The sequence below is a fragment of the Lobosporangium transversale genome (assembly GCF_002105155.1).
Source record: "Lobosporangium transversale strain NRRL 3116 chromosome Unknown BCR41scaffold_21, whole genome shotgun sequence".
In the NCBI taxonomy this organism is placed as follows: Eukaryota; Fungi; Mortierellomycota; class Mortierellomycetes; order Mortierellales; family Mortierellaceae; genus Lobosporangium; species Lobosporangium transversale.
Genome location: NW_019028999.1, coordinates 120,473 through 147,009, shown reverse-complemented (window position 1 = coordinate 147,009; position 26,537 = coordinate 120,473). Strand labels below are relative to the sequence as shown.

Genomic DNA, 26,537 nt, shown 5'->3' with positions numbered 1-26,537 from the left:
AAAAAAAAAAAAAAAAAAAAAAAACCGCTTGCATTTTTCTTTCAGATCCCGTGCACTCGAACAGATGCTTGGACTAGGAACAAGCACGTTTTTTTTTTTTTTTTTTTTTTTTTTCCACATCATTCACCCACCACAACACACAACGCAATTATAAAAATAATGCACATCATCAATGAACAATCTCGCCATAAACAATGACTACTCATAATGCTCAACAAGATTCCATTTTTACCCATGTCTTGATAGTTATCCTCGGTACTATCACAATAGCATGGCTATTATCGTTGACAACAAAAGGACACACTCACCAAACCAAAAGGAACAAAGACGACGCTCGATGGCAAAGATGTAAATCAGAATACAGAAACATGATTTCCTACAAAACTAAAGTAATCGGTAGGATAGATAATAAGGAGGGGGGGAAAAAAAAGAATAAAAAGGGTACGATCGGCAAATTGGAAACCGACATGCTGTTTGCTATAACTGTTCCGACACTGGTTCACTTGGTTGTGGCTCCGTGTTTTTTTTTTTTTTTTTTTTTTTTTTGTGCTTTTTACTATCATTATCGTCTGCGAAATATGCTGTGACACTGTCAAAGAGGCTATCTTAATCCTGGATACGAGTGAAGCTCCTTCCACCTTTGGGTTTATCGTTCAACTTGGGGTTTGCTCGACTAAGTTGATCCTTGCCCATCTTTGCAAAGTCAAAGTCACAATCATGTTTCGTGGAGGCCTTGTGTGTATCGCAGAAAACGAATTCTATGAACAATTTTTCAAGATGTACCAATCATCGAGTTAGGACCTGACCCCATGAGTACAAAGAAAGACAGGGCATGCATGGAAATAATATCATTTGATCAATGTGTTACAACTCTCCACATAATTTTTATCCTCTGTTCTGGAAATCGAATACTTACCACATCGACATTTATTGATGGCCTGTTTAGCAAGAGGGATCTAAAAAAGACGATGCGGAGCAAATTATTGAAGGAAGGGAAAAAAAAAAAAAAAAAAAAAAAAAAAAAAAAAAGACGTTAGATTGGTCCAGCCAAGTTTGTGAGATACACAAACATGCATGTGTGGCTCTATCCTCTAAAACCAAGGCCATTCGTCCAAAAGTGTGGTTTACTCTCTGCCTCTCTGGGTTTTCTCTCTTCTTTCTCTTTTAAAAATCGCCACGATCACAATGTGGATAATGATTGTACCTTTGCACGACAAAGATAGCACCGACCCTTGTTGACCTGAGGAGGGCGTTCGCCTGGTGCAAGCCCCTCCATTGTTTCAGAGGCAATAGACGTTGGTGTGCTTGCCCCACTTTCGGGAGTGGGTGTTGAGATCCGAGCAATCTCAGGTGTGGGTGTTGAGGGCAAGGGAGTAGCAGGACCAGATGAAGCGACGGGGGTTGTAGATGTGGGTGTTGTTGCACTAGTCGGTGCTGGCGTTGCAGCTACAGTGGGTGTAGAAGATTGGGTAGGTTTCTCTGAAAGGACTGTAGAGGATGATGCTGCGGTGGCAGTGTTGTTATTGTCGACCTGAAGTGCTCCATTCTTCTGGCTCAGTTCCTTGAAACACTTTGAGCACAGGTTGTTATTGATGGGGTTTCTATTCGTGTTCACAACGAGAACAAAATCATGTATCAGTTAGTTTGATTGTGAGTGAATGAGAGCAATAAAAAAAAAAAAATAAAAAAAAAAAGGATTGCTCCAGGCATTTTCCTTCTTGCGTTGACATAGGAATAGACTATCTCTGGAAATGTGACCAACCGGTCTCCATCAGAAACATGACTTATCACAATAAGTCAGAACGCGCAAGCGCCTTTTTTTTTTTTTTTTTTTTTCTTTTTTTTGACTTTCTGTTGGCTCAAGTCAGAGTAACAATAACCAAGTCCATAACATCTTGTAATCTGTGGTTGCGATGAAGCGAATATATGCAGAGCAGAGAGCTCTGACGGAGAGAGAAAAATCCGAAAAGGAAGAACCAAAGACAATGCGAGAAAGTGAAAATGTGGCAAAGATATTTTCCAAAGCTCTACCGCAGTTGAACAAATTTTTTTTTTTTTTTTTTTTTTTTTTTTGGTTTGATGCTCGCAATGAAGGGAATTCCTTCAAGCTACATGAGCATGCATTTGCAAGCAATTAACCAACATGTCATGTCATGGCCAGCAAAAACAAAAAAGTAAAAAAAAAAAAAAAAAAAAAAGGGAGACAAGTGTCCAAGGGGGTAGGATAGGCAAAACAACGGGGAGATTGACCACACGAGTAAGCGCGTGTATAAAATGATTTAGGAGCCACACGACAGGGCACCACCCATTCTCTTATCAGAGAGGATAGGAAAAGAATAGGGGAGAGCCTGCTTTGCAGTATTGTTTGCGTTGAGGATTTGGGGGAAGGCGGGGGGAGGAGGGGTAGGGGAAGAAGGAAGAAAAAGGAGAGAGTCTGTGTGTTCATGAAAACAATAAGACTTTTTTTTTTTTTTTTTTTTTTTTTTTTCTTCTTCCAAATGATGCTTACCCATAAAAACCACAACCATTGGCGCAGTTGATGGGCATGTTCTGAGCGTTGTTGTCTTCCATGATGCTCGGAGAGAATGTGTTGACGAAAATAAAGTGAGAGAGAAAGAAAGAAAGAAGAAAAAAAAAAAAAAAAAAAAGAGAGGAGGAGAAAGAAGAAGAAAAGAAAGAAAAAAGAAGAGAAAGAGATGGATGTAATGAATCAGTGGTGGTGGAGTTGTCAATGAGAGAAAGAGAGAAAGGAAAGAAAGAGAGGAAAAGAAAAAAGCAACCATGCACTCACCCACCGAAATTTATACTCAACAATTAATGTGCACTCAAACACCACACAGCCACCCAGTGATTCCATTTGTTTATTCACTGCGATGATTTTTCTGCTTTTTTTTTTTCTTCTTTTGCTTTTTTGCTCTTTGTCAAAAAGACATGTAAAAATGTTCACCCTTCTTTCTTTTCAACTCTTCTTACTACCCAAGGAACAACACTTCATTACTGAAAGATTATGCTGTAAAGTGCACCAGAGTCATGGCAAGTACAGGTATGTTTTATTCTATGCTGTTTTATTTACTATTTTTTTTTTTCTTTGAGGTCATCTATCGTATCTTCGTGTCATCATTGACAGTTTGACAGCGACCACTTCACTATTTGCTTCATCATGAATTCACAGAACTAAACAACATGTCTTTTTTTTTTTTTTTTTTTTTTTTTTTTTTTTTTAAATACTAGTTTCAACATTTTAAAATTAAGAGATGCATTAATGTGAAATATCAAGTCTTTTTTTTTTTTTTTTTTTTTTTTTTTAATGGTGTGGTTGTGGTTATGGTGTATGGTTCCTTATTCCAAAAACCTTGATACCTGATGACCTGAGGAAGATCACATGGCTCAAAGCATATATCATATTGACATGTCATGTCAAAGAATGCCCTTGCAAGAAAAAAAAAAAAAAAAAAAAGGTTTCATCACTGTTGAGAATTCAAACAGATCAAGAAGGTCGATTCATTCAACACATTCAACACACATGCACATACGCACTCATCTTTTTATTATTACATTTTCTCCTTCCAGAGAATGATAATAATAATTATAATAAAGTAATAGTGTATATATATGATAATAAAGTAATAAAGGTATATATATATATATATGATATAATAAAGGACTGGCCGAACAACCTCACCGGTCCACCATCTCCTCCAACTCTCTGTGCCTGTGGCCTCTCATCATTCAGAGTGCTTCAATCCTCAAGAAACAGTTTGAACCCGACAATAAATTGTCCATTCAGGTCGTTCCTCTCTTTTTTTTTTAAAAAAAAAAAAAAGAAATGAAGAAATCAACACATCCCAGATTAGACCATTGTCAAGCGGCGAGAGCATTCAACAAGGAAACAGTAGTCAACAGTGCTTTGGTCGGATTCAGCTCGTAGCGCCCTTTCCAAATATTAGGTTGAAATTTCACTCCTTGATATTCCACAAGGGGTCTATATTATCCTTACTCGGTAGTCGAGGCATGAAGAAAAAAAAAAAAAGCATTTTGTCGCTTCTATCGTTCTTTTATTTTGGAAAAAAAAAAAAAAAAAAAAAAAAGCCACATCGTTACAAGATCATGTGTTTAAACTCCAATGCTGTAACTGATCACCAACAGCCGTCCAGATTCCTGGCTGCTTCGTCGAAAACTTTAGACTTTCAACCTGCCCGCCAACATCGAGGTCCCGTACCCTTTCGCCTGTACTTGTCGACCATAGAGACAACTGACCATTGATATTCCCTGAAGCCAAAAGCGTTCCTTCCTTATTGAGATCAATCGGTGTCTTTGAGAAATGATTGACTATCGGGCCACGAAACTCAAACATCGGTTTGGCAAACGTGTCTGCTCTTGCTCTCTCTTTTACTTTTGAACCTGTAATAAAACGAGTGTCCCACATAAACATCTCTCCGTTCATGGCAGCTGTGACCAGTTGGTAGTCTGAAAGGCGCTTCATCGAATGAACCGACGAATCCTCATGTCCAATCCCTGTCCATAACGACACAGTTCGCTTCACTTTGTTAGCCTCCTTAGCAGAGGAAAAAAGTCCAGGCCGGTTCAAATCGAAGACCCGGACAGCCCCATTCCTGCACCCTGCATATACAAGATTCCGTCTCTCTGGTGGATCAATTACAATAGAAAATACATCGCTACCCGTCCAAAGATAATGTCCGACCATCGGCCTTGCTTCTGCTTTCCACCCTCCCTCCAAATGATAGATTTGTTGATCCAAGCTGATGACTATCTTGTTGCCGGCTACATCACTAGCTCGAACGTTGGATTTCCGAGGGGTGAATCCCGCAGCAAAATTCAGGGAGCGCCATGTGTCGCTAACGTCGCCGTCATTGTTATTGTTTCGAGATATCTTGTAGATTTTTAATGTCCCCGATCGCTCCATGTATCCCAAATGTGTCGTCCTAGATTGAAAGGACTGGTTAGTTAACATAGACCTAATAAGCTCTTCCGACATGAGTAATGATCACATAGTATTGTGGTATTGTGAGTGAAGACAATGATTGAGCTTCCTTACACTATATAGTCATCCGGAGTTAAATGGAAAGACGTCAGTTCGGACGAATCACCGGGGCTAATCATCTCCCATTGAGGGTTATTAAGTATTCGCGATGTCTCGATAGAGTATCGCCAAAGCTGCCCTTGAGATGTACCCAAGTACAGGTCCTGGCGCGTCTCATCCAGCTTAAAAGAATATGATGAAAGAACGAAGTAACTTCATCATCAATAAAGTTGAAATTGATTTGATCCCCTCTGCTTGATAGAACTTTTAAGCAAAAAAAAAAAAAAAAAAAAAAAAAAAAAAAGGGCAAATCCCGAATAGATATTTACTTGTAATTGCGTGTATCTCACGTCCGGTACAGGGGTCCATATCGCCTGATGTTCCTTTCGCCACTGTCTTGCTAATATAGAGTGCACTTCACTGAACGATATAAGAAGAAATGTCGAGTATGAGTAAAGTAAAAGAAAAAAGTATAGCTCCAATGGCGAGAGAGCTGGTTCGAAAGAAACATTTTCATTTTTAAAGATGTTACCAAAGTTGTCTCCGCGGATTGCCTGCTTTTCCCAGTTCACGATCGCACAAGAACCGGTCAAGACGACCATATTGATAAAAGATTGAGGCTGATGACTGGAACCTCTTAAATATTGGCTTTCGAATTGGATCAAGTACTGGCTAGAAAAAGTTGAGGATAAATATTAATATATTTACTTCAATACGATAAAGATAGTGCAGCAGTGACATTGTAAAAAAAAAAAAAAAAAAAAAAAAAAAATTACTTTTTGTATTGTCTTCTCTTTGATGCTTTGCTGACTAAATGGATGTTGGCTACCAAAAACATGGTTTGCTGTGATCTTGAAGTACTTTTTCTTTTCAGGGTCATAGTAAAATCCTGGGATTTCTCTGACAGCCGCCGTTGATTCAGATGCAGGCGCTGTTGAAGATGTCTGCTCACTGTTGTTATGGTTGTTATGGTTGTTATGATTACTATTAGCCTGACTATGATACAGTTGTTGGCGATGATATTTGCCATAATCGTTGTTTTTCCTTGCTCGTTTCTTTGCACTACTAGAATTCATGGACAGATCACTGCTCATGACCCCATGCTTTGAATGAGGTCGACTTCTTTCTGCATTATTGCCGCTGCTGCTGCTGCTGCTGCTACTGTTTTTATTACTATTGTTAATATTGTCATTATTGCTGCCAGTTTGGTTGCTGCTATTATTTTCAGGGGTGCCCGGAGAAGGGCGATAGTGCCTCTTTCCCTTCCCTTTATGCCACATTGTAGACAATGTATGTTGTCAAAAGTGCTGAATGGAGAAACTCATGACATTAATTTTTCCATAAAACAAAGCCGCCATAAATCTTGTCATACACTGTTTAATAATGGTATATAATAAGGGAATTAGTTTGTTGAATTCTCTCATCATTCTTTTTTTTTTTTTTTTTTTTTTTCTCCTGTTTCCATTTCCATTTCATTTCCTTCAGACTTGAAAAAAAAAAAAAAATGTTGGGAAAGAAGATCCTCTTTGGCGTTATTGCCACTATGATGTCCTTCATTGCCACTGTTACTGCCGACAGTGTGCTTGCACTTACACCCTCAGACTTTGATAAGGTAAACCACCTTTATATTTTCATTTGGTTTGAGCCTATACACATAACACAACCGTCTGGTCCAAAGATCCTGAAGCGCGTTTTCTTTTCTTTTCTTTTTTTTTTTTTTTTTTTTTTTTTGTTCTTACATCTGCATCTAGACCATTGGCTCCAAGCCTGCTCTTGTTGAATTCTATGCTCCCTGGTGTGGCCACTGCAAGGTATGACAGCTCATTTTACGTGTGTATCAGAATTATCTGATTATTAATTTCAACAGGCTAGAAAGATTTCTAACGCTAATTTATCGCATACGTGTCACTCTTCCATTTACTTATTTGCTTTAGGCCCTTGCTCCTGTAAGTGCATAGTCCTTGATCCGTTCTGATATCTGCATTATCTAATAGTAGATACAATACATCACTTTTTATATAATAAGAAGGAAAGGAAAAGGTTAGATGATTCACAAGTCGTCCTTTTTTTTTTAAAAAAAAAAAAAAAAAAAAAAAATATGCCATAGACATATGAGGAACTTGGACAGGCATTCAGTGACAAGCAAGATAAAGTGCTGATTGCCAAGGTGGATGCAGATGCTCACCGCGAGCTTGGATCTCGCTATGATATCAAAGGTTTCCCTACGATCAAGTGGTTCCCCAAGGGTGTGGAAGGCGATCCAGAGGATTACAAGGGTGGACGTGACTTGGATGCGTTGGCTTCGTTCGTCACCCAGAAGACGGGTGTCAAGTCATCGATTGTCAAGGCCGTTCCTGCTGTCACTGTTCTCACTGATGCTACGTTTGATAAGGAGGTTTTGCAGAGCAAGAGAAACACACTGGTTGAATTTTATGCACCTTGGTGCGGACATTGCAAGAACTTGGGTAAGAATGAATGAATGAACTAGTATTCATTAGCTTTATGAGCTATTTGGATATCAAGATGCCCCCTTCCTTGGATGTTTCGATCGTCACAATCTTGAAATCTCGAGCGTTGTTCATAATAACCAATTTTTTTTTTTTTTTTTTTTTTTTTTTTGTTGATAGCTCCTACCTATGAAAAGGTCGCTCAGGATTTCCTCAACGATAAAGACGTAAGGATTTTTTTTTTTTTTTTTTTTTTTTTTTATTTCTGCGAGAACTAAAAGGGGATTACACTAAATGTAGAACGAGTACAATCGATCAGAGACTAAAATTTTTTTTGTTGTTGTTGTTGTTGTCATTATTATTATTGAAAACAGACTGTTGTGATTGCCAATGTGGATGCGACAGTGGAGACTGCTGTTGCTGAAAAGTACGGGGTGAAGGGTTACCCAACGATCAAATTCTTTGCTGCGGATGGAACTGTTGAGGACTACACTGGTGGTCGTAGCGAGCAGGACTTTGTTGATTTCATCAACCAAAAGACTGGCACTCAACGTGCGGCTGGTGGACTTTTGAGACCTGAGGCTGGTCGGATTGGCTCGTTGGATGAGCTTGTAGAGAAATTCGTGAAGGCAGCCAGCAAGGAGAAGAAGAAGATCAGTGAGCAGGCCATCAAGCTGGCCGAGAAATTGGGTGCTACGGGAGACAAGAAGGACTTGAGCGCAAAGTATTACAGCCGGTTCTTTGAGAAGGCATTGGCGACTGCCAACTACGCAGAGACTGAGGCAGCTCGTCTGTACAAGATTATCAAGAACAAGTCTGTCAATCGTAACCGTCTTGATGACTTTATAATCCGCCACAACATCATTTCTCTTTTCATCGGCAAATCATCTGCTGAAGGCAAGGATAAGGATGAGCTGTAGAAACAAGCACTTTTTTTTTTTTATTTTTATTTTTTTTTTTGCCCTTCTTTCTCCACCTCAATTAAGCTTATCCTGTTATCCGCTTTAACTGTAAAGTTTTAAAGGCATATTTATGTATCTGCCCTTATAACCACATTTTAGTATGGAGACATGGAGAGTTTTTGAATAAAAGATGATTTACCTCTAACTGATTTGTTTTAAAAAAAAAAAAAAAAAAAAAAAAAAGATGATCGGTTTATGATATCGGATAGAAAGTAATGCTTTAGTAGTTTATTGGTGTCTATAGTACAAGATTGATATAAAAAAAAAATAAAAAAAGCAAATCAAATCAAATCAAACCAATGAGTGTATATGAAGAGAAGGGAATTAGAGGGATATAAAAAGCCGACAAAGAAAGGACAAAGGGCAAGAGTAAAAGGCTTGGGTTGACAATCTCTGGGCTGTGTCATATTTCATATTTCAGGCATTCAGGCACAGACACCCCAGTCCTGGATAGTGATGAAGGGCTGTTCGCCTTGAGAACCCTTGGCAGGGGAGAAGGCCAGACGCGTTGGGGTCAAAGGAGACCGGGGAGAGCAAGCAGAGGCTTGGGAGAATGGAGTCAGGAGAGTGTCGATACGGAGCTTGTTGATCTGCAAAGGGACTTTACCGTTCTCTGTGGCATCAGAAGAAGATGCTGGTGCAGCAGCGATGGAGACTGCAGGAGCAACAGAGATCTGTGCTTCTGTGGATGTGGATGTGGAGGTGGATGTGGATGTGTTTGAAGAAGAGGATGAGAAGGCTGCGGTAATGTGTTGTTCGAGCGAGAACTCGTCAATGGTTTGCATCTCTTCCTCATCCACATATCCGACTGGGGGGGATCCGGGAGGGGAGAGGTGTCTGGCACCCTTGTCGGCGTGGGCCTTGGCCAGGTCGGGCAGGTGAAGGTAGTACTTCTCGGGATCGATGGTCAATTCGGTGTGTTGACCAAAGTAGACGCGGAGGGTGATGTCCTTGAAACGGGTGTTGTGCAACAGGGCCTTTGCTCTTTGGGCGTCAAAGACCGAGTGATAGACAACAAAGACACGGTGGAAGGATTTGATGGGGGAGAAGAAGCAGACTTTGCCAAAGAGCTCGGTCTGTGCGCGGAGGTTGTCGAGGAAGGACTGTTCAAAGTGATGGTTCTCAAGATCGGTGATGATCAAGGTATTGGTTGGGAGTGTAGGGGAGGAAGAAGGAGAGGACGACATGATGAAGGGCGGTTATCTTTGTTATTGTATGTAAGGGTATGTAAGGATGAAAAGATGTTGAGGGTTAGATTGAGAAGAAGAAGAAGAGGTCAGTGAGTGAAGAAGAAGAAGAAGAAGAAGAAGAAGAAGAAGAAGAAGAAAGAAGAGGTTAGATTTAAATAAAAAAAAGAGTTGTGTGATGGAGAAAAAGTTTTTTATGGTTTGTTCTGTATCCTTTTTATATTTTCACACCATCTCAGACCATTTCACACATTTCAGAGTTTTTGTTTCGATTCAGAAGGCACAGAAACGTTCTTTTTTTTTTTTTTTTTTGCGCACGGCTAAAAAAAATCCAATGGAAAAAAAAGAAAAAAAAAGGACTCGGCCAAAGAGCTCATTCTCATTCGCACAACATGCACATGCATATGTACTTTGCAACACTCTTCTATCCTTCTTTTTTCCCTTTGATTACAATAGAACATGTCTATCGAAACAACAACAAGCCTTTTTTTTTTTTTTTTCTTTTTCCTTTCTTTCTTTTTTGAATAAAATGATGGCTATAACTGCTATTATATAGTATAATATATATTACATTGTATCATATATCATCTAGACATTCCCTCATTCAAATGTCTTACTGCCTTTAAAAAAAAGAGGTTTCTATTAGGGAAGAACATAGCCAACATGGCCGATTCAAGATGATTTTGATATGTAATATTGATGCACCCCACACCCACAATTAAAGTCATTAAATGGTCAAATATGAAATAAAACAATAAAATAAATAAAAATTAGCGTGTACATATCTCAGTGGGTATAAATATATTTATATATTTATTACAAGCACGTATTACGATTCTGCATTGATTTTGTACGTGTGTCTGCTACAGAATTCTATGCTGACAACACAAACAACCAGAATTCTATGCAGACCAAAATAACAAAAGAAATTCGATGTGTCCCTTCCATCGAAGTGCTTCGATCGAGAGGCATTTTGATATCCACCTGTACTGTATTACATCAAACCATTATGCTCCTGAGAAGAATCTTCCATTTCTCATGGTCATGGTCATGGTCATGGTCATTCCATATCATAGCCATGTTATATTACTATTACATGTTATATATGCCAATGCTCTCTATCACAGCTGTCTTGCTAGAAACACTTGTACCCGTGACTTTTTCTATTCACATACACCCGTATCCTTAATGTTGTGAAGACATAGTATGCAAAAAAGCCTTTAAGCAATTACAGGCACACACACATTCTTTCTTTCTTTTTTTTTTTTTTAAAAAAAAAAAAAAAAAAAAGAAAAAAAAGAAAAGAAAAAATCGCGTGTTATCTTCGTCTACTTTTCTACGACTATGTATAGCCCAGAGTAGATGAATCATTATACAGTGTATAAATGTATATGTATATGTTTATATACACAATATACAATGTCATGTCATCTTGATGTCTTGGCCTTTTTCTTTTGGGTTCAGATTCAAAGAAGCCTTCCACGTTTTCTTAGACTTCTCTTCTCTCCTCTCCTTTTTTTTTTTCTTTTTTCTTTTTTCTTTTTTTTTTTTTGCTCTCTTTTGGGTCATTTGCTAAACAAGGCTGTCCTTCTGCTCTCATTATCTTGGTCCCTGATTTTTCTTTTCCTTTATAGTACATGTACATGTGCATTTACACGTTTTTTTTTTTTTTTTTTTTTTTTTTCTTTGTCGCCGCCCTTTTGTCTTTTTTTCTTGTGACACCTTTGCCACTTCTATTCAGAAAGGCATTTGTAGAGTACGTAGACTAGTATTAAATAAAAAATAAAAATAAAATAAAAATATATGTGTGGCCACATCACATTTATACTCTTAGACTACCTTAGAAGCTTCTATACACTGACAGTAATCCGATTTCGGGGTAAACTATTTGGCGTACATGTTCATGGCAATAAAAAAAAAATAAAATAAAATAAAAAGAGCAATGACGAAGGAGATACATGTACAATAGGAATGCTGACGCAGCACCAAGTTACAAGATCTAGTCTCTACGATCTTGGAGTGCAAAACTATAATGATGAATCCTTTTTCTCCCTTTTTAAATGTCCACCCACATCCACCTCACGAAGCAAACACTCGACTTTGCAAAAATAAAATAAAAAAATAAAAATAAAAAAATAAAAAAGAAACGAAAACAACTCGTCGAATTCTGATTGTTCGATCTTGGCTTATATATATATATTTATATATATTTATATATTTATATATACCAAGCACCTTTTATTGCGCATTGCGCATTTATTATGTATAGAGTATGTAAATGCTATTAAAGAAAGAGACCGTTCTGTTTGGCTCAATTAAAGATCTCGACAATGAAAATTGACCAAGAGATGCCGCACATGCCACCTTGGTTGGAAAACATGATGTTCTTTGTGGAAATTTCTCTAAAAGTTGATTGGTATTATTTTTATAAATTTATACTGTTACATGTGTCCCTTTTCCAATGTCCATCCATGGCCCTGAATGTTTGGAGGTTTAGCAAAATATATAATTAGGGTCTAGACGGATGGACATGCAAGTCTTTTGAGTCTTTGCAGATAGCATCGAGCTCTAGATTCAAAACAAAGCTTTTTTTTTTTTTTTTTTTTTTGTTGTGCTGATGCAGTTGGAACTTTCTTCTTTTCCTTTTCCTTTTTTTCCTTCTTTCTAAAAAACCTTTTGGAAACAAAGACAAAAGAGAAAGGGCTTTGAATGGTTCATGTAGTGTAATCAGTTTTTCTGTAACAAACAAAGGGGAATCATTGGGACAAATAAGAAAGCAAAAAAAAAAAAAAAAAAAAAAAAAAAAGGGCTCGCGTGAGGTTACTTTTCTTTTTCTTTAAGGAAAAAAAATAAAAATAAAAAATAAAAAACTGATGAATAGACATGAGTAAAGCATATCCCCAAACAAAAGACAAAAAAAACAAGATTGATAAAAGGATACAGTTAATCCTTTCATCTGAAGAAAAAAAAAAAAAAAAAAAAAAAAGTAGAAAGACATTTCTTTCCAAGATTTCTTTTTTGTTTCTAAAAAAAAAAAAAAAAACATTCTTTTTCTTTATAGATGTACATGTAGATTAAACAGCTGGGTTTTCCTTGTCCTGCTTGTTCAAAAGAAGTAGAAGAAATACATCTTGCATTATCCATCTGACCTCTAAACTTCTCGTTCCATTCTATCATTCTACTAAATCAGAAAAAAAGATCTGCTTGCTCCCTGCTGCGCTGATTTGTTACAACATTGTCTTTTATACAAAATAGATTTAGATCTTTCAAAGATGCATTTGGCTTAGTATCTATCCCATTATGGTGTAATCGAAGGATAGAAAGAGCAATCCCTAGTCCACGCGCATACTTCAAATAGGACACAAACCCATGTATCCATATTGTATTTTTCTTTTTTTTTTAAAAAAAATTCGTTCCTGTCGCTCCTGTCAATAAGAGAACCATTCACTATATAAAATCCTTTTAATTGATTCAAAACCTCGGATCCATCACATGGGCGAAGCACTGCACAATGTAGCCATATAATATATATTGTAAGCCAGTCACCTCAAGCCACAAACAAAGCTTTGTCAAAACAAAAAAAAAAAAAAAAAAAAAAAGGCATGCATTTCAACTTCACCCTTGTTGCATCTCCATTGGCAGTAATAAGTAACTAAGCAAAAAAAAAAAAAAAGCACATCATGGCCACCGCTCGTAAACGTCGTACTACAAAAACGCCCTCCCGTAAAGTGACACGCAAGACTGCCAACAAACACAAGAAAAAGGTCAATGTCATTGGTAACAAGATCATTCGGGAGAACTGGGATAAGAAGGCTACACTTCGTCAAAAGTACGTTTCATGACCTTTTTGTGCAATTATTATTATTATTATTATTTCTTTCCTCCATTGTTCTAAACTCCATTTTTTTTTTTTTTTTTTTTTGTTTTCCTATTTAGTTATGCTCGCTTGGGTCTCCTTCCTTCGTTGAATGGTGTTACAGGAGGCACGGAAATCAAGGATGAGGATGAAGTAATGGAGAATGAGCAAAAATCACTCGAGGAATTGGCAGCATCGTTGACAGAGGAACAGGGGATCATTCAGCGTGATGATGAGGGCAATATTATCAACATCATTGTTGGCAAGGCTAAAACAAAGGAAGAAATTGAAGAGATGATGGAAAAGGAGATCGAGCCTGTCAAGGCCAAGACTGATGTTGTACGTGCACTCGAAGCCCAGGCAGCAAACGTATTGAAGACAGAGAGATATCAATCGGAGGGTGAGGTTGTGTGGGCTGCCAAATTGGTGGAGAAGTATGGTGATGATTACGAAAAGATGTTCCGGGATCGAAAATTGAACCCTAACCAGCAGACTGTTGCTCAGTTAAAGAAAAGGATCAAGGCACTCTTGACCTAAAAAAAAAAAAAAAAAAAAAAAAAAAGAACATTTTCATTTATTTTATTGTACCATAGACACATTTTTTTTTTTTTTTTTTTTTTTATTACGCATTCCGACACAGGGCCAGTAATAAATATCACACCTATGCATTTCTACAAGGCTTCATTAGATCCAGATCACATTAATAGAGGCCTTTTTTTTTTTTTTTTTTTTTTATTATTATTATTATTGCTGTTATTACTGTTCTGGTTATTTTATTTGTAAGCGTTAGATCAATTCTATCCCAAATTAAAAGTGGAGGCTGCAAAGTTCCATCCCGCTAGAAACTGGATCCAGTAGTAATGAAGCAATTGATGTGCTGTTGAAGGACTTAATAGGTCGTGTATTCAAATACTCATAAGGCTAAGAAACTTTGTTCCTGTGCACTTTAAGGATATCATCGCTGCTGCTCTCTCTCTCTCTCTCTCTCTCTCTCTCTGCTCGTTAACATATCTCTTGCCTTAACTTGGATATAGAGCAACAAACATAGAAAAAGTCATCAAGAGATTCTCTCTGCTAAAAGCTGAAAGGGTCCTCCTCCATTTCTTGTAAATATTCCAACGAAGCCAAAAGACTTCAGATTTAATAAAAAAAAAAAAAAAAAAAAAAGACCAGAAAACGCGACTTGAACGATATTAAAACTAGGAAGCCAAAGGAAGGTCTTATTGCAAATAAAAGTTGTCGTCTCATCAAGTCTTTTGACCATATCATAGGAAAAAAAAAAGATGATTTCCTTGTTCTTGTATTTCACATCTGGGTAACAAAGTTGATAGTGTTAAGCACAAACTACGTTGACAATGTCGTATATACTTTATGTCAAGCAAAAAATGGAAAAGCTAGTTCTGAAGATGAATGTACTAGAATGAAAGACAAGGAAGGGCACAAGCTTTTGCAGCCTCAGCTTCATAAAGTGAAGATCATTTGCAATCCTGCTTCGGGATGAGCATAGCAGCAAGAAGATGGCCGATGGGTTGACTCGCTCATGAAGAAAGAAAGAAAGAAAGAAAGAAAGAAAGAAAGAAAGAAAGAAAGAAAGAAAAAAAAAAAAAAAAAAAAGTGTAAAACAAAACTCGGGAAACATGGTTGGCAATGTTACCAAGAATCCCTATAAGATAGTTATGTTGGATGTCGGGATGATTGGCCGACGGCTTCAAGGCAGAATCAAGGCGGATCTTAGTTCCAACGTATCCCCTAATATGCTGATAAATGTAATGGAATGGGTCCAATCTTACTATTTATAGCCTCGTCAAACTCAATACTCACTTAATTCGATGTAAGGATTTGGCAGTTTTCATTTACATTGACATTCCTAAGGATCAATATCCTAATATTGATTCCGAGGTCGCTTAAAAATCAACGACGTACTGAGTTGAGACACATTGCCTACCAAGGATGAGTACGGAGGGTTTATTTTTCAAGACGCTGCTCAAAGAGCTTTACAAGGTGGTTCCAGTTTCAATTCCGTTCAAGGAGCTATCAATTCATTCAAGGACTTGCCTGGCAAAAAAAAAAAAAAAAAAAAAAAAAAAACTTTTTAACCAAAGGACGTTCTAAGACTTGCACAGATCCCCTTTTGTGGTTTTACTTGTTCAAGGATGATGCAGACCTAAAATTAGACCCCGGGACGCATCTGCAGCATGACTGGGGTCATCATATTGGTCAAGAACAAAAAAAAAAATAAAATAAAATAAAAAATAAAAAATAAAATAAAATAAAAAATAAAAAATAAAAAATAAAAAATAAAAAATAAAAAATAGAAAATAAAAAATAAAAAATAAAAAATAAAAAAATAAAAAAAATAAAAAAAAGGAAAAAAAAAGAAAAACATGGCCAATACAACTCTTCAATGGGTTAAAGAATTAAACTGATTCGAAGCATTAGAGCATTCATTTGTCAGATTTGCCATGCTGAAAGAAGCGCAATGTGGAATAGTAAATGTGGTCTTTGTTTTTTTTTTTTTTTATTTTTTCCCGCGTAAATCTCATTGTGCTTCAGAAACGGCTTGATCCACTTCTTTACGCACAAACCTTAATTAGCTAGCCAGAGAATCTGGCAAAGCCTTTGGAGTACCTTACCAGTCTTCAACTCCATTTCTTTATTCCATTGTCAATGACCTCAAAGATTCCATTTGAACTTTTCTTTCTTTCTCTTCTCTTTCTCTTTCTCTTTCTCTCTCTCCTTCTTCTCTCACCTTTTATTTATTTATTTTCTCCATTATTATTCTACCTTTTTTTTTTTTTTTTTATTATCATCCCTCTCACTCTGTTTAATCAATATAGAGTAGAACCACCAGACGAGACGCGCACTTCTCAAACTCATTTTCATTCGACTCCATTCTGCAACTTTTTTTTTTTTTTTTTTTTTTTGAAACCATTATAATTCATATCCATTATTGCTGCAACGGGCAGAGTCAATCGTTATTATCGAGTGTATATCACAGATTTGATCTTGATCAATGATCGAGCAAAGCGGAGGCGATGTTTATCGAGCATGGGTCTTCACATTTGCCTCTGCCATGGCTTGTGTCTTTGGAGGTACACCTTTTGTACAACCCCTCTGCACCCACTCAAATAAAAATAAATAAAAAGGACATGTGTTTATTCTTGATGTAATGAATGGGAAACGCACTAAACGAATTTTAATTTTTAATTTTTTATTTTTATTTTTATTTTTATTTTTATTTTTATTTTAACCATCCTCCTAGCCGGGTTAATCTTTATTGATACCATCGTAAAAAAATTACTCGGAAAAGATGTTAGAATGTTACAAAACCACAAGTTTTTAGCTGGATCATTAGGTCTCGGATCCGGAGTCATGGTAAGCTCATCCTTAAGTGATTTCTAAAGGAAAAAAGAAAAAGAAAAAAAAAAAAAAAAAAAAAAAAGAATAGCTCTTGGCTATGGCATTCGACCAAATTGAGAGACTAGAGGCGAGCTAGGCGTTCTTGATTCTTTGATTGCAAATCTTGCCATACAAGTAAGCAAAGCAATTCAATCAACAAAGCCCACCCGTAACTGCTTTAAAGCAATGACCATGAGTTAAAAAAGATGAGGGGGAAAAAAAGCCTCCAAAGAGAGAGAGAGAGAGAGAGAGAGAGAGAGAGCGTGTATGTATGTATCTGTGTGAGTTTTTTCCTTTTCTTTTTCCTCCTGTTCATTGATGCCTATCCTACTAATAATCTCTAATGAACGAAGAAAGAAAGACAAAGGTTTTGGAAAAGGAGACGGATTTGATCTTGCTACTTGTGAATTTTGGTTTCAGTGTACACGGCTTGTAATCCTTCGGGTGAAATAAGACGCAATGAAAGAGTTAAAGTTTCCATCGGCCATCGGACCAACAACCTTGCCACTACAGTGCTCATGTCACACTGCTTACAACAGAAAAAGATCAAAAGTTCTTTTGCTTTTTACCGATCTTTTTTTTTTTTTTTTTTTTTTTTTCTCTTTTTCTTTTTTCTTTTTTCTTTTTCTTTGCAGAAAAGAATGAGACACTCACCAATGATTTATGTAAAACTTGTTATTAGATCTTTTCCAGCTTTTACAATCTTCTTCCGGAAGCAAGGAGCCAACTGTCTTCAGATCTTTCCATCTTCGCAAACCATGCAGATGCAGTATTGATGCTATTCTTCTTTGGTGGTGTCGGTGTCATGAGCCTCATTCACTGGATCATGCATAAATTCGATTCTGGCAACGTTAGTTCAGCAGGAATAGAGAGCGATGATACTATTCAGCAGTTTATACAACGCGAAAACCAGGATACTCGCCGACCATCATCGTTACCTCAATATCGCCATTCAAACAATAATGGTTATCCAAAGACCACGGTCAATGATATCACTTCATCCAGTGCCTCCAATTCAACCACAAATAATATTTGTAAAGGATGCTCCCAAGAAGAGAGTGATGAGGGCGATGATGAGGAGAGATACAATGATTCAGAATATGTGGATGATGAGGCCACGTCCTTGCTCAACAACGCGTTCCTACAAATTGGCAAGACACCTAGCAGTTGCCTGGATGATACTCCACATATGCAGCGTCATCATCGTAGCAGACATGCCTCAGGAAATGATTGTTATAATGAAGATAATGATCACTATGATGACGGGAATATCGAGGTTGTGATTGGTAACCAAAAGGACGAAATCTTGAGACAAAATAAATACCATCGCGGAAACCATGATTTGAATATGGAGTTTGGTCTAGGCCACGACGATGATGATAATAGACAGGACAGTGCTCCTGGAGGCCTATTGAAACCTAAAGACTCGTGGTCTTCCATCTCTACACGCTCACAAAAACCATTCGCGCCTGTGAAAAAGAGGAGAAAATCAGGCGTGCCCCCTAGCAAGTCTAGGTCCGGGGCTAAGGAACGCTACCATAGCGAGGGATGCCCTTACAAGACCGGAGGAGGAAGAGGAGGAAGAGCAACTCCGGGAAATGAGATGAAAGGCAGCAATATTAACAAAAATCAACAGGGGGCCAATACTTTACCAACCTATGGAGCTGTAACAACCGCAACTCCACATCAACTTCGACGTACTTCCTTTCCGCGACTCAATGGTGCTGGTGCTGGCTCCATTTATTCAAAACATGATAATCTGGATCATGCTGTGGCTGATGATCAAGAGCATGCTGATCTGACTGAAATTGGAATTCAAACAGCTCTTACTATTGCTGTCCACAAGTTTCCAGGTAAGGAAATGAGGATATTGGCAGTGATCACCGCTAGTCGAAAAAAAAAAAAAAAAAAAAAAAAAAAGAGAACAAGAAAGAAAAAGCTAATCAACTATATATTTTATTGTTCTGATTCATGTTTTTAGAGGGTTTGATCACATTCTTGTCAACGACTGCAGATCCATGTCTAGGCTTGACAGTGTTTATGGCGATTGCGGTCCATAACCTGATCGAGGGCTATTTGATCGCCTTCCCACTTTTCATCGGGTTGCACTCTCGAACTAAAGCATTCGCCCTTGCTGCAGCTCTGGGTGGACTCTCTCAGCCTCTGGGTGCAATACTGGGCTGGTTTATTCTTCGTGAAGTCAACAATATGGGCTGGCAAGTGTCGGCTACGGGTGTGATCTATGCAATAGTTGCGGGTATGATGTCCTCCATTACTGTCAACGGCATGTGGCCGCAGGCTGTCAAGTGTGTAGGCAGGAATAAGACTAAAGTGGTCCAATACTGTTTCTTTGGAGGCATTGCAATCATGGGACTTTGTCAAGCAGCCATGGGTGCAAAATGCAATTCTTAAGTGAGACACAAACGGAGCAAGCGGAACGGGGGGGGGAACCCAAGTTTCAGCTTCCATATTTTATACAAATCCATTTGCATGCATAAAACTCTCCCCTCTCTCGCCTCCTCCTATGACAGTTAGAGCAAATGTACAGTATAAGCAAAGAATAGTAAATAACATGTATCATTAGGAATTTTTTGTCAGAAATCTTATTAGTGTTATATCATACATAAAACTATTAATCATCTTGCGAGCAAGGTTGCCCAAAAAAAAAAAAAATCAAAAAAAAAAATTCTTGTTTAGAAGATCCTAGAATTGGTTAAACAGAAAACTACAGTCGTATAAGAAACATCTTGAAGAGCCCATAGTTCAGCATGATTTTCTTTAGTAAAAAATGTGAGTCAAACGCAAAGAATGAAGGCGATGTTGCGCAGTCGTGCCCGGTGGTTTCTGCCGTCGGGTGCAACCAAAGCTCTTTTTTTTTCTCGTTGGTGGCGCAAATCTAACTAACGAAAATCACTACCAATGGCAATGCATTGCGATTTCATCATAGCCCCTAAGGAATCTAAGGAGTCTAAGGCACGGATGATGAGAATGACAATAAATCTGCATTAATATAGAAGTCCGCGATACCCTCTTTTTACATATATATATATATATATATACATATATAATCTCAACAGCCATTTCAACAATCAAACCACTAGTTACAAAAAAAAAAAAAAAAAAAAAGAAAAGAAAAAAAGAAAAAAAGAATTAATTTATTATCATGTCCAAGCTCCTTGTCATTTTCGGTGCTACTGGTCAGCAAGGCGGATCTGTTGCCAACTACGTCCTCAAAGATCCAGTTTTGTCCAAGGAATTCAAGATCCGTGCCGTCACACGCAATCCTTCCAAGCCAGCTGCTCAGGCTCTGCAGAAGAAAGGTGTGGAGGTAATTCAAGGTGACCTGGACGATGAAAATTCGGTCAAGAATGCCGTCCAGGGAGCCCACACAATCGTGTTGATCACTGCGACCGTGTATGATGAGCGTCTCAAAGCCAGAGAGTTTGCAGAGTGCAAGAATGTGGCAGATGCAGCCGTAGCAACTGAAGCCCAGTATATGATCTTCAGCACGTTATACCGTGTCTCCAAAGTTTCTGGTGGCAAGTACAAACATGCAGAGCATTTCGATGTCAAAGCTGAGGCTGAGGACTATATCCGTTCTTTACCGATCAAGAGCGCCTTTTTTGTGCCCGGATACTTTATGCAGAACTTTTCAACGGTCTCACGCCCTCATCCTATGGGTGACGGTACCTATGCCATCAGCTGCAATGTTTCGTCTCAAACCCGTTTGCCCTTAATTGATGCTGCCGAGGACTCGGGAAAGTTTATTGGAGCGATCTTGGCGGATCCCAAGAAGTTTGAAGGCAAACAAGTGACGGCTGCGAGTGGGATTTATACGTTTGATCAGGTAGCAGAATTGATCAGCAAAGCGACTGGCAAATCTGTGAAGTACAACCAATTGCCCCTGAACGTCTTCCAGGAACTTTTGCCTCCTCCTGTATCCGCCCAGATGATAGATATGATGCTCTATATCGAGGAGTTTGGTTACTATGGTTCGAAAACACAGGAGCTTGTGAAGGAAGGTGCTGAGGGTGCACGTGGTAAGCTGAACACTTTTGAGGAATTCCTCACCAAAAACCCTATCCAACTCCAGTAGAAGTAGGAAAGGAGACAAGATTGACGGACAGTGTAGCCAAATTGTATACAAATATTTGTAATAAATTGAACAAAAAGTGCCAAAAAAAAAAAAAAAAAAAAAAAAAAAACGATTCATGACAGCTGCCTCGCTTTATCCACAGAAGAGTGGAGCAGTGTAAAGATCATCCACTTTACCTCAAGAGGAAAAAAAAAAAAAAAAAGGTTTTTTTGTCAGAAAGGGATTTTATTCTCAACAAACTGGCGCTTCAATGCTTTCGTGCCGTTTTGATACCTATCCTCGTTTTATTCTCTCCGTTTCACCTCCTTGTACAACTACCTGAATTTGCCCGGTCTATCTTTTTTTTTTTTTTTTTTTTTTTTCTTCGGCCGGTTCAACGTCCACTCGTTCATGTGCTCGCGTCTTTCGCCCAAACATTAAAAGCATCGACCTATAGAGGCATCTAAATGACAATAATAGTGATGATAATAGTGAAAAAAAAAGATCTCTTTCGTGTCTGAAGCAGGTTATCATCGACTTTGCATCCCTTTGTTTCCATTCAAGCCTTACGAACCTATTCATATTCCCCTCCTACTTCTCTCCTATTCTTTTATTATTATCATCATCATCCACATTATTATTGTTCATTTTTTTTTCTCTCAGGACCCTGTCCTGGAGGTTCATAGTCAAAAAAAAAAAAAAAGAACTAAGCCTATAGCCTCACTCATTCACCTCTTTTGGACGTTATCATCAATATATTCCTTTACTTTTTGTCATCCTATTATTTGTTTTCAATGCCTATTGGTTACTCCACTCTTTCGCAAAAAAAAAAAAAAAAAAAAAAAAGAAGAAAGAAAAAGTACCGTTGTTGTTATACCCCAAGTTCTTAGAATATCAGATCTTAATTCATCTCATTTCATCTTCACGTTTATCACCCACTATTTTCATTCCATTCTCGCTCTTTCAACACTCGCCAACATTTTTTTTCCCCCTCCTTTGTTTCTTCCTTTCTTGGCTTTTACCATGTCTGTTTGTCAATCATTCAAGCAAGATCACTCTTACAAGACTCAGTTAGAGATGATTGATGATGAGAGCGACACTGATTTGGAGAGTGCTTCAAGCGATAGCGACATGTCCAGCATAGAATATACTAAATTCTCCATTGACCTTCCACCTGTCACGTACATGGCGAATGTGATTGCTAATCAATTGATAAAGACCGGGGATAGCTTATATGGAAGGCGTGAGGATGCCAATTGTGTCCTGAATGTAGGCAGTATGAGGTTCCATGTTCATGTACAGATGCTTGCTGTAAGTTATAAGGCCCTCTCTCTTTCTTTATTTCCTTCCTTCTTCCTTCCTTCCTTCCTTTCTTTCTTTCTTTCTTCTTTCTTTCTTCTTTTTTTTTAACCTTTTCTTCGTCAATTCGTTGCGAAACAGAATTTTTTTGTTGTTGTTGTTGTTGTTGTTGTGGACGTTGCATTGCTTCTTTTCTTTTTGTTTCCGTTCCTTGACGGTGCATAGCACCCATTATGCAGTTATCCTATCCAATTCTTTTGGCTGCATGTCGATTTCCACAGATCTACATTGCTTTTCAAGGGCAGAGATATTTCTTTTACTTCACTTGACTACCCATCAATTTTTTTTTTTTTTTTTTTTTTTTTTTTTTTTTCATCCATAATTGGGTAGTGCTTCCAATCATCATCCCCCATCAACTCAACCAACGAAAAAAAAAAAAAAAAAAAAAAAAGAAATGATAATAAGAATAATAATAATAATAATAATAAAAAGCAACGCAAAGTATTATTTTCACAAGTACAAACAAGCCTTTTTTTTATTTTATTTTTAATGATGTGTTTTTATCCACATGTATAAATTAGTCTCGTTCTTCAGCGTTCCGACACATCTTCGATGATATGATCGCGAACAACGCCTGGGGCCCGCTCTCGAACCTTGCTGTTAATGCATCAGCCGATGAAGTCTTTAATCGACAGGCTTCTACACTTGCCGACATCCATGATGTTGATGGATGTGAAAGCAGTCGGATGAATTTCTATCCGGAGCAGCAGCATCCTCCAAAAGACATTGATCAAGGCATAAATCAGCGAACAATCAATAATGTTCAGCCGACATCATTGATGAGTGTGCAGGGCTCTGATCCTGGGTCTGGTTCTGCTTCTGATGAACCAAATGATGAGGAAGAACCAGGCCAGGATACTGACGGTAATGACTCGGACGATGATCTACCAGAGTTAACTATCTCATTGATGGATCCTGAAGAAAGTCGGTTTGAGGAGTTATTGTATTGGGTAAGATAAATTGGAACAAAGCATAGCTTTACATGCTTTCTCCTTTTTTTTTTTTTTTTTTTTTTTTTTGAATGTCTGTGCTGATGATATGATTTTTTTTTAAAAAAAAAAAAAAAAAAAAAAAATTAATCGTAATATAGATTTATACTGAAGACAATGAGCGGTGGCTCCGTTCGTTCACCCCTGGGAATTACAGGGCAATCCTTCAAAACATTCGATATCTTAATCTTCAATCTCTGCCAGTACTGAAGTTGTGTTTGACATTTGAACAGAGTACAGATCCAGCTCTTGGGTTGCATGGTCTAGCCATGAGTACTCTCATGATACAATAATGGCATTCTTTTATTTATATATATATATATATATTTTTTTTTTTTTTTTTTTTTTTTTTTTTTTTGCTCTTCTTTCTTCTACTGACAACAACCAACGGTGTATCGATGGGCGTACCTTTGACTAGAAATGTTTAATAGTGGTTTCTCTTCATTTACACCCTAATCAACCATTCATTCATCCGCTTCCTTTTCTTTTCTTTTCTTTTCTTTTCTTTTTTTTTTTTTTTTTCCTTCTTTTACTTCTTTCCTTGCTTAGGCACAATACAAACACTGGTTTAAATGACCAAATAATAAAAACACCATTTATTTTAACAGATGAGGCGCCAGAGACACTAAAAAGAAAGTAGCATGGCCAAAAAAAAAAAAAAAAAAAAAAAAAAGACTTGTGATTCAAATGTGGTCATTGAAAGAATAAGCCCAAGTGTGGAACCGTGCGTTTTGCCGTTAATAGCAAATCCATTCTTGCTTCTTTCATGTGCTTCATGTGTAGGTAGACAACAGTAACGTCTTTTTTTTTTTTTTTTTTTTTTTTTGCATGATACGCGTCCGTGCTTTTATTCTTTTGTTTCATGAGAGAGAGGATGGGATATTTGTTTATTATGGTTCTAATGAAAAAAAAACAAAAAAAAAAAAAAAGTCTAAGATGCCTCTTTTGTTGTTGTTTTCTAATATCTAACAGTCCTCGAGATCCCACTCTCGTTTCAGTCGATGTTCCGCACCAGTTTGGACCACCATCCTCTGCAAATATTGCTTCTTCAAAGGCTTTTCCTCTGTGATCCTGCGTGCAAGGCCTAGCCATTCCGTAACTCCAAGATGTTGCAGACCATAATCCTCTCGTGTCCGATACTCGACCACAAATTCAGGTGGCGTTAGCTCTTCGTTCGCTTGAGTTAGGTTGGCCCAGTATTGTGTAAAACCCAAAGGATACCCAAATTTGTCCACAGGCGCTGGACGAGGTACAGTCTTCTTATGCTTCTTATGTTTCTTATGCTTCTTCTTCTCTATAGCTCTATCAACATTGTTGTTTAATTGCATATTGAAGTACTCACCAAATGCCGGATTGCCCAGCTCTTCTTCTTCCTCTTCCCCTTCCCCTTCCCCTTCCCCTTCCCCTTCCTCTTCCTCTCCTTCCTCCTCATCATTATGGCCATCCTCCTCCTCATCCTGGTCTTCGTCATTGTCTTCATCATCGCCATCATCGGGCTGCGGTTGGTCAGGCGTGGGATCGGGATTTTTGTCATTTGCCAGCTCATACGTAAACACGCGCAGCGTAGGTTGGTAACTGGGTACAATAGAAGGTGAGACTTGAATAGCTGCGTAGTTAGTTCCTTTCGATTTTTTGGAGATGTCTTTATATTGCTCCCAAAGTGCCTCAAGGTATGAAGTCAAGCCCAATTCGAGAAAAGGGTCACCACCGATCTTGTTCATCACGTCAAGTCGATTTTCGTCTTCTTCTTCAGAGTCCTCGCTGTCGTCTTTATCGCTTCTATCCTCAGCTTGAGAAAGAATAAAGAAATGATCAATGTTGGCATGGCCATACAAGTGACCTACGATTACATCTTGATATTGAATCGCCAATTGTGTGTATCTGGAATGACATGAGCTTGTGTATGAGTGCTTCTCAGGAGGCACATGACCTGTCAAATAGGCTACCATCCCACGCTTCCTCAGGGATTTCAGCTCTGCTTGAAGCCAATCCATTTGTTTAGTGCCAGGCTCGTGTTTCTTTTTGCACCCATCCACGGCGGTGTTTTGGATGTAGAAATACAACGTGTTGAGGCCAAAGACACTGATTTTTCCTGGAATGACTTCTTTGGAGTAATAACCTCCTTTGCGAAAAGTCTCCTTTTGATTCTCAGGGATGAACTCGGACCAAATATCCAAGTAATGGTCTAGAATAGGATTCGGACCCGGGAACATGATGTTGTGGGGGTAGACATCATTGTTGCCGATGGAAGGTACAATCGGGAGGCGTTCTCCATCCTTAGAGTTGGGTGGAAAAGTTGTAAGCATACGTCTCGCCATGATGAAATTCATCGCAAAGATTTGTTCCTGTGTACGAGGGAAAGTGTTGTCTGAGTCATGCCTTTTTGATATATATATATATATAAAAGAAAAAAAAAAAAAAAAAAAAAAAAAAAAGAATCGGACGTTTCAGAGGCATTCAACGAAAAGTTAATAAGGATCAAGATCTTCTACACACAAGACCACAGATCGGCGGATCTGGTGTCATATTTCTTTACCTGGCATTATCTCCAGTCCATACGATGAAGTCAATTGATCCCGACAGGTTGCTGTCAATCCAGTTAAACACCGCGTCTGCGAGTGTCAAAGGAGTATCGCATATCGTGTTAGGTGCCCCATAGTAACCCCCAATGCCAACTTCGCGTATCCCTCCTTCCATGATGCTAGACCGAGTACTAAATATGTTGCCTTGTTGTTGATATCGTTGCTGTGCCTTGGCATTTGTCGTCAACCTTTTATAAGCCTGGTCCGATGACATCTGGAGGGTAAGGGCACGAGTACGGGCACCAGTACTATACCGGTTCCATCGAAGGCGAAGCACGTTGGCGTCACGGAGGCTCTCATCCTCATTTTCAGCAATCGTGTGACATAACCTAGAGACCGCGCCTCCGTTGATGTAGTTCTCGTCCGGATGAATGTCTGTGATATGGAGGAAGCGTCCAAATGGATACGACGACGATGAACTGAGCTGATCTTCGGTGGTGGCAGCATTGGCAAGGCAGCATGCCAATGCGGTACCAAGGAGGAGAATGGCTTGATGTTTCATCAGTAATTTTTTAGGTCTAACGACTAATTTTTATTTTATTTTTTTTATTTCTTTTGCTTCTTTTTAAACCTTTTTGATCAGAATGCGAAATGAGAGAAATGTAAGATGAATGTGGAAAGTAATTGCTAAAAAAAAAAA

At 38.2% G+C, this 26,537-nt stretch overlaps 10 protein-coding genes across 10 annotated transcripts; 6 read left to right on the top strand and 4 right to left on the bottom strand.

Annotated features, from left to right (window-relative positions):
- Positions 1 to 27: 27 nt before the first annotated feature.
- On the top strand, positions 28 to 769 carry BCR41DRAFT_83552 (hypothetical protein). Its single transcript, XM_022031042.1, has one exon. The coding sequence runs from the start codon at positions 195 to 197 to the stop codon at positions 585 to 587; it is 393 nt and encodes a 130-aa protein (XP_021880770.1). The 5' UTR covers positions 28 to 194; the 3' UTR covers positions 588 to 769.
- On the bottom strand, positions 547 to 2,639 carry BCR41DRAFT_354626 (hypothetical protein). Its single transcript, XM_022024341.1, has 4 exons — positions 2,510 to 2,639; positions 1,205 to 1,601; positions 917 to 956; positions 547 to 758 (listed from the first exon to the last, which is right to left on the bottom strand). The coding sequence occupies exons 1-4, from the start codon at positions 2,569 to 2,571 to the stop codon at positions 607 to 609; spliced, it is 651 nt and encodes a 216-aa protein (XP_021880769.1). The 5' UTR covers positions 2,572 to 2,639; the 3' UTR covers positions 547 to 606.
- Positions 2,640 to 4,088: 1,449 nt separating this feature from the next.
- On the bottom strand, positions 4,089 to 6,336 carry BCR41DRAFT_422541 (quinon protein alcohol dehydrogenase-like superfamily). The gene is made up of 5 exons (XM_022030169.1): positions 5,818 to 6,336; positions 5,574 to 5,713; positions 5,371 to 5,461; positions 5,057 to 5,223; positions 4,089 to 4,943 (listed from the first exon to the last, which is right to left on the bottom strand). Exons 1-5 carry the CDS (start codon positions 6,319 to 6,321, stop codon positions 4,106 to 4,108), a joined length of 1,740 nt encoding a protein of 579 aa, XP_021880768.1. The 5' UTR covers positions 6,322 to 6,336; the 3' UTR covers positions 4,089 to 4,105.
- A 159-nt stretch (positions 6,337 to 6,495) lies between these two features.
- Positions 6,496 to 8,464, top strand: BCR41DRAFT_337147 (thioredoxin/protein disulfide isomerase). The gene is made up of 6 exons (XM_022022060.1): positions 6,496 to 6,653; positions 6,793 to 6,852; positions 6,976 to 6,987; positions 7,149 to 7,506; positions 7,669 to 7,715; positions 7,863 to 8,464. Exons 1-6 carry the CDS (start codon positions 6,546 to 6,548, stop codon positions 8,406 to 8,408), a joined length of 1,131 nt encoding a protein of 376 aa, XP_021880767.1. The 5' UTR covers positions 6,496 to 6,545; the 3' UTR covers positions 8,409 to 8,464.
- A 188-nt stretch (positions 8,465 to 8,652) lies between these two features.
- On the bottom strand, positions 8,653 to 9,813 carry BCR41DRAFT_354623 (Calcipressin-domain-containing protein). The gene has a single exon (XM_022024340.1). It carries the CDS (start codon positions 9,635 to 9,637, stop codon positions 8,876 to 8,878), a length of 762 nt encoding a protein of 253 aa, XP_021880766.1. The 5' UTR covers positions 9,638 to 9,813; the 3' UTR covers positions 8,653 to 8,875.
- Positions 9,814 to 13,310: 3,497 nt separating this feature from the next.
- BCR41DRAFT_422538 (ribosome biogenesis protein Nop16) lies at positions 13,311 to 14,030 on the top strand (the record flags this gene model as incomplete). Its single annotated transcript, XM_022030168.1, has 2 exons — positions 13,311 to 13,466; positions 13,574 to 14,030. Exons 1-2 carry the CDS (start codon positions 13,318 to 13,320, stop codon positions 14,028 to 14,030), a joined length of 606 nt encoding a protein of 201 aa, XP_021880765.1. The 5' UTR covers positions 13,311 to 13,317.
- Positions 14,031 to 16,408: 2,378 nt separating this feature from the next.
- BCR41DRAFT_422537 (ZIP zinc transporter-domain-containing protein) lies at positions 16,409 to 19,473 on the top strand. The gene is made up of 4 exons (XM_022030167.1): positions 16,409 to 16,585; positions 16,756 to 16,868; positions 17,575 to 18,745; positions 18,874 to 19,473. Exons 1-4 carry the CDS (start codon positions 16,507 to 16,509, stop codon positions 19,302 to 19,304), a joined length of 1,794 nt encoding a protein of 597 aa, XP_021880764.1. The 5' UTR covers positions 16,409 to 16,506; the 3' UTR covers positions 19,305 to 19,473.
- Positions 19,474 to 20,055: 582 nt separating this feature from the next.
- BCR41DRAFT_371128 (NmrA family transcriptional regulator) lies at positions 20,056 to 20,988 on the top strand (the record flags this gene model as incomplete). Its single annotated transcript, XM_022026573.1, has 1 exon — positions 20,056 to 20,988. One exon carries the CDS (start codon positions 20,056 to 20,058, stop codon positions 20,986 to 20,988), a length of 933 nt encoding a protein of 310 aa, XP_021880763.1.
- Positions 20,989 to 21,990: 1,002 nt separating this feature from the next.
- BCR41DRAFT_396779 (hypothetical protein) lies at positions 21,991 to 23,608 on the top strand (the record flags this gene model as incomplete). Its single annotated transcript, XM_022028840.1, has 3 exons — positions 21,991 to 22,278; positions 22,848 to 23,276; positions 23,417 to 23,608. The coding sequence occupies 3 exons, from the start codon at positions 21,991 to 21,993 to the stop codon at positions 23,606 to 23,608; spliced, it is 909 nt and encodes a 302-aa protein (XP_021880762.1).
- Positions 23,609 to 24,241: 633 nt separating this feature from the next.
- Positions 24,242 to 26,504, bottom strand: BCR41DRAFT_422536 (Metallo-dependent phosphatase-like protein). Its single transcript, XM_022030166.1, has 2 exons — positions 25,852 to 26,504; positions 24,242 to 25,694 (listed from the first exon to the last, which is right to left on the bottom strand). Exons 1-2 carry the CDS (start codon positions 26,397 to 26,399, stop codon positions 24,281 to 24,283), a joined length of 1,962 nt encoding a protein of 653 aa, XP_021880761.1. The 5' UTR covers positions 26,400 to 26,504; the 3' UTR covers positions 24,242 to 24,280.
- Between the last annotated feature and the right edge of the window lie 33 nt (positions 26,505 to 26,537).

Coding starts and splice junctions, on each gene's coding strand:
- BCR41DRAFT_83552 (XM_022031042.1), top strand. CDS start 195: ATGACTACTCATAATGCTCAACAAGATTCCATTTTTACCCATGTCTTG.
- BCR41DRAFT_422537 (XM_022030167.1), top strand. CDS start 16,507: ATGATCGAGCAAAGCGGAGGCGATGTTTATCGAGCATGGGTCTTCACA. Junction 16,586..16,755: donor CATGGCTTGTGTCTTTGGAG/GTACACCTTTTG, acceptor CCATCCTCCTAG/CCGGGTTAATCTTTATTGAT. Junction 16,869..17,574: donor GTCTCGGATCCGGAGTCATG/GTAAGCTCATCC, acceptor ACTTGTTATTAG/ATCTTTTCCAGCTTTTACAA.
- BCR41DRAFT_422541 (XM_022030169.1), bottom strand. CDS start 6,321: ATGTGGCATAAAGGGAAGGGAAAGAGGCACTATCGCCCTTCTCCGGGC. Junction 5,714..5,817: donor AAGAGAAGACAATACAAAAA/GTAATTTTTTTT, acceptor AACTTTTTCTAG/CCAGTACTTGATCCAATTCG. Junction 5,462..5,573: donor AATCCGCGGAGACAACTTTG/GTAACATCTTTA, acceptor TATATCGTTCAG/TGAAGTGCACTCTATATTAG.
- BCR41DRAFT_337147 (XM_022022060.1), top strand. CDS start 6,546: ATGTTGGGAAAGAAGATCCTCTTTGGCGTTATTGCCACTATGATGTCC. Junction 6,654..6,792: donor CACCCTCAGACTTTGATAAG/GTAAACCACCTT, acceptor ATCTGCATCTAG/ACCATTGGCTCCAAGCCTGC. Junction 7,507..7,668: donor CGGACATTGCAAGAACTTGG/GTAAGAATGAAT, acceptor TTTTGTTGATAG/CTCCTACCTATGAAAAGGTC.
- BCR41DRAFT_354626 (XM_022024341.1), bottom strand. CDS start 2,571: ATGGAAGACAACAACGCTCAGAACATGCCCATCAACTGCGCCAATGGT. Junction 1,602..2,509: donor AATGGTTGTGGTTTTTATGG/GTAAGCATCATT, acceptor GAACACGAATAG/AAACCCCATCAATAACAACC. Junction 957..1,204: donor GCTATCTTTGTCGTGCAAAG/GTACAATCATTA, acceptor CGTCTTTTTTAG/ATCCCTCTTGCTAAACAGGC.
- BCR41DRAFT_422536 (XM_022030166.1), bottom strand. CDS start 26,399: ATGAAACATCAAGCCATTCTCCTCCTTGGTACCGCATTGGCATGCTGC. Junction 25,695..25,851: donor TGGACTGGAGATAATGCCAG/GTAAAGAAATAT, acceptor TATATCAAAAAG/GCATGACTCAGACAACACTT.
- BCR41DRAFT_354623 (XM_022024340.1), bottom strand. CDS start 9,637: ATGTCGTCCTCTCCTTCTTCCTCCCCTACACTCCCAACCAATACCTTG.